Source organism: Lygodium microphyllum, chromosome 1 (genome assembly GCF_053477565.2).
Source record: "Lygodium microphyllum isolate KBCC chromosome 1, Lygodium_microphyllum_v1.1.10, whole genome shotgun sequence".
NCBI lineage: Eukaryota > Viridiplantae > Streptophyta > Polypodiopsida > Schizaeales > Lygodiaceae > Lygodium > Lygodium microphyllum.
Window position 1 is genome coordinate 170099283 of NC_141135.1, and position 4681 is coordinate 170103963.

A 4681-nucleotide genomic window follows, 5' to 3' on the forward strand; every position below is an offset into this window, starting at 1 on the left:
ATGGAAAATGTCATATGCACATGTGCATACTCAAGAATCAATAGTCAAGTTTAAAGCTAAATTGAAATTTCCATAATAAAAAGGAAGTATTTTTTATCATCTTCAAGTAGAGAAATTATGAGATACATGCAATGCTTGCTACTAATTGTATAAAAAGGTTTGTGTCGCTTGCCGCTAATTACTTAAATTAGGCTTGTCAATTGGAGGAACTGCCATTCATTAGAGAGCAATGCAAAAATAATTCCTAACTCTAGTTTTTTAATTATATTAAGTCCAATTTCAGGTGGTTAAATAATTACGCATCTGAAAACGCGTCTAGATTTGCGTCTAACATGTGCATCTATGCCTCGTTTCTATTGTGGTGTGTAGACATGTATTGTAGCATTATTTCAATATTTTAATATGTTGTATATTGCTTGCCTTGTCCCTAATCATGATGCAAAATATTTTTATGCATGTTTCTTTTTATATTGTTGCAGACATTTATATGACACAGATCATCCTATGAGAGTCTATACACTAATGTTCAAAGGAAAATTACAAAACATGACTTACTAAAACTTTCCAGATTTTAACTCTCTCTTGGGGTGTCACCCATCCAAGAGGAGATGTTTGAGTACAAACTATCCTCAAACCATCTCAATCACAAAGGACCATAAAACTCTTATGATAGGGACCTTCTACCATGCATGATCCATTGGTAGGTCCTTCTTCGCAATTCTCATTCATGCCACTACTACCATCTTCTCGAGTATTCCTAAGTCCTACTCAAGGTGCTTTGGTAATTCCCAACATGTAGAGAGTCTCCACAATGTACTAGTCCCAAGAGAGTGGTAGGAGCTATGGGAATTCTAGGAGTAAGGTGAGTGAAGGGCATAGAGTCATTCCGGGTTTTTCAATTTAGCACCACTCAGTGGTTCTTTTAATGACATGTATATATGAAGTGAAAACACCAAAGAGATGATAGGTTAAAGAATTGCATCAAAACTTAAATAGAGCTACAATTCTACTATATAAACAAATTCCTCGTTCTTTAAAATACCAATAAGGAAGCATCTTTTATGACATCTATAAGTGCATCTAAAATGCAAATCTAACATGGGTGTAAACAAGGGTCTCTAGACATGCATACAAGGTTTGTTTGTCTAGATACATAGAGGGTCATTTCCTTGTAACAACATTTAAATTGTAGGTTGAGTAGGGTTATTGGTGGAAGGCATCAAAGGTACATACTAGCAAGTGAATACATAGGCTTGTGAGGCTTTATATTTATAAGCCAAAAGTGCATCTAGAGTTGCTTCGAGAATCCCTTTTCCTTGTAGTGGCTACTAAAAAACATTCTTAATGAGTGCATGCTTTTATCATTTTTAGAGCATCTTGATGTTGTGTTCATGGGTGTAAACAAGGGTCTCTAGACATGCATACAATGTTTGTTTATCTCGACACAAAGAAGGTCATTTCCTTGTAACAACATCTAAATTGTAGGTTGAGTAGGGTTGTTGGTGGAAGGCATCAAAGGTACATACTAGCAAGTGAATAGAAAGGCTTGTGAGGCTTAATATTTATAAGCCAAAAGTGCATCTAGAGTTGCTTTGAGAATCCCTTTTCCTTGTAGTGGTTGCTAAAACACATTCTTAATGAGTGCATGCTTTTATCATTTTTAGAGCATCTTGATGTTGTGTTCATGGGTGTAAACAAGGGTCTCTAGACGTGCATACAATGTGTGTTTGTCTCAACACAAAGAAGGTCATTTCCTTGTAACAACATCTAAATTGTAGGTTGAGTAGGGTTATTCGTGGAAGGCATCAAAGGTACATACTAGCAAGTGAATAGAAAGGCTTGTGAGGCTTCATATTTATAAGCAAAAAGTGCATCTACACTTGCTTCGAGAATCCCTTTTCCTTGTAGTGGTTGCTAAAACACATTCTTAATGAACGCATGCTTTTATCATTTTTAGAGCATCTTGATGTTGTGTTTATTGTGTTTACCTCACAACTTTATATTAATACTCATATCATGAAATTTATCCAAAAGATCATATTTATGTTGACATTGATGAAAAATGGAGATATGGGTTTACATCAAAATCATAGAAGATAGGAAATCAACTTGAATATATGTATTCCTAGTGAATGATTTTTTTTCAAATACATCTCACTGAGAATTGATGATTATTCGATGATAAGGTCCTCAACTTGAGAGCTACCTTATCACATGTTGTTATATACTTTGTATGAATGTAGTATGGATGTCCATATTTTTCCTCTATAGAAGTAGCCATTTTAGGTTATTGAAACTCAAAATTTTAGCAAAAATTTTATGTAGTAGGTGATCCTTGTGATTTTTGGGACTAAAACATAACCCTGTTTTTTGGAGATTTCTTCCACGATCTATATTCCTAACCAAAAAGAAAAATATTGCTGATAGCTTTTGGTGAAGATCTCTTATAGGATCTGAGAGTCACACCACACCATTGACAACAAAACATTAAGATTGAAGTTATTTGACAAGTGTTCTTGTTAGTATGAAGGAAATCAGGGAAAAGCACCTACAAATTCAGCTTGAATATGATGAGGGCAATCATCAATATCAAGTTTAGCCATGACACCACTATTTCTTGTTCAATCCAAAGTTTAGATAATACCATATCACTACGCACATAAGTGTAGGTGAAATCTTATAATGAGCCTAACTGTTGTCAATGTCGAAGCACGCGTGAATTGTGAAGCAATGTTCGAATATTCATGTTCCAATTAATACGAATGTTTTGAAGAGCTCAACAATTAATACGAGATGCAAAGATAGCACCATCTCCACGACGTCATTGTTTTGTCAATAAACCATAATAAAATATCATCACGTGCAGATGTAAGGAAATCGATGGTGCGTCCAATTATGATAGTTGTTTCCTGCATAGAAATACCCAAGTTTAAGGTACTCATGATTAGTGTCGACAGGAGGGTCCTCATGCTTTTCAAGCACTATCATGCGTCCATAATAAAGAAAGCGTTGACATTCACTAGACATAAGGAAAATCCACAAGTTTATTGCTTGAAGTGTATATCAGAAGCGCACGCATGCATCCACACATATGTATATACACATACTCACACATGCATGCATAGATGATAGTAGCGTTACCGTGATCGCAAGCTGAGTGTAGCTGTGGCTGCTGGGGGGTTTCCAGAGCTAAGACTGCTCGTGTAATCTCCCACGGAGAATAGGTCACAGCCTTGTTTGTTAGAGCCTTGTGTAGGGCAAATAAGCTGTAACGTGCCAGGCAAACTATATCATCGCTGGGCTCTGATTGAATGGATTCATCTTGGGGCGAAGCAATGTGAAAGGGATGATGATTTCATTGGACTAATATGGTGATGAATTAATTATGAGCATTCGAAGAGCACTTACGGCAATGCGTCGTGCAGCATTGTCTTGCAAAGCGGCCTGGACACCATCCACAGAGGCCGGTCCTGCCGCTAAGCAACCACCGATGCTTGCGACCTGCAGGCAATCCAAGGTGAATATTAGGTGTGCTGATTGCGTGGTTAGGACATTGACAAGTCATAGATACTTCAATATGGAGAGCATAGACGGGTTTGGATCAGTGGATATAATCAATGCAGGCGCACGCGCTAGCTATAAGAAAAAGGAAGATATGATCTGGGTCGAAGCTAATATGGAGATGATCTGTTTGCATGGTACTACTTATGATTTTTATGATAATAGACAAAAAACCAGTAATACCTCCATGCCTGTAGACTTGGTTTTGCCATTGAAGCTAATGGTGGCGTTGAAGGACAGGAGGCCGGTCTCGACGAGTTGATTGCACAGAGAGGAAACAGAGGCCGCGTTGATGCTACCCCACACAGACACTGCGTGGCTCTCGTTGGACGAATCACTACTGGCACTGGTGACTTCCAGCAGAGACGTTGCCATGCCCACCATGGCTGTGTTGTCTCTCATCACACGCTGCGCTTGCTCCTTGCTCAACCCTTTGATCTCTATCTGCATTGTGCCGCTGCTCATAACGGCCACACTAAAGTTACACATTAGTATCACAATCGTAACATAAATGCATGCGAGTCCGGCAACACATTGACCATTAACCGGAAGCTTGCAGCAGTTGACCGACATCGCCAGTGGTGAAGGAGTGTTCGGTTTATTCAGATTATTGTAAAGACAAGACTAGGTAACTGCTTCTCTCTCTCTCTGTCAGCTTCTACCGGCCAGCGAGCTTATATATTGCGACGCTAGGTCGACTTCTATACAAGAGAGCGCCTGAATGCCGATCACCAGCCTTATCGTGCTTGTCGATTATACCCCAGCTTGCATTCACAACACCTCGGAAACATCCCAGCCGGCATTTGCGAAATAATTTGCCCGGACGAGAGCAGACAATATGTCCGAACGGGACAATATGTTGTTCCAATACAAATGCAATGTCATTTCTTAGGTTGGTTATTTGGCCTTTTTGCCGATATTCAATTCCCAATTAGAGTACGAGGCCCAGCAAGGTAGCTGTCTTCTATAAGGCTTGCAACAAGGTAGCTATAGGAGGGGCCCAACAGGGTACTGATATTCAATTCCAGAGATGTCGAGTTGCAAGTTGGTAACCCCTAAGGCTTGAGTGGCTATAGAGGTTCATAATGATTAAGAGTTTAGCGGCTCTTGAAAGAAAAAA

General features: G+C 39.1%; 1 protein-coding gene across 1 annotated transcript; it reads right to left on the reverse strand.

Moving 5' to 3' along the window:
* Nucleotides 1-3137: 3137 nt before the first annotated feature.
* Nucleotides 3138-4189, reverse strand: LOC148041965 (uncharacterized). Its single transcript, XM_087699939.1, has 3 exons — nucleotides 3745-4189; nucleotides 3409-3501; nucleotides 3138-3266 (listed from the first exon to the last, which is right to left on the reverse strand). The coding sequence occupies exons 1-3, from the start codon at nucleotides 4132-4134 to the stop codon at nucleotides 3138-3140; spliced, it is 612 nt and encodes a 203-aa protein (XP_087556065.1). The 5' UTR covers nucleotides 4135-4189.
* Between the last annotated feature and the right edge of the window lie 492 nt (nucleotides 4190-4681).

Bases quoted from the DNA above. Each gene is read 5' to 3' on its own strand.
- LOC148041965 (XM_087699939.1), bottom strand. From the start codon at position 4,134: ATGTCGGTCAACTGCTGCAAGCTTCCGGTTAATGGTCAATGTGTTGCC. The intron at 3,502-3,744 runs GTATTACTGGTT...GATTGCCTGCAG, and splicing joins CCAAGTCTACAGGCATGGAG to GTCGCAAGCATCGGTGGTTG. The intron at 3,267-3,408 runs GTAAGTGCTCTT...GGCACGTTACAG, and splicing joins ATGCTGCACGACGCATTGCC to CTTATTTGCCCTACACAAGG.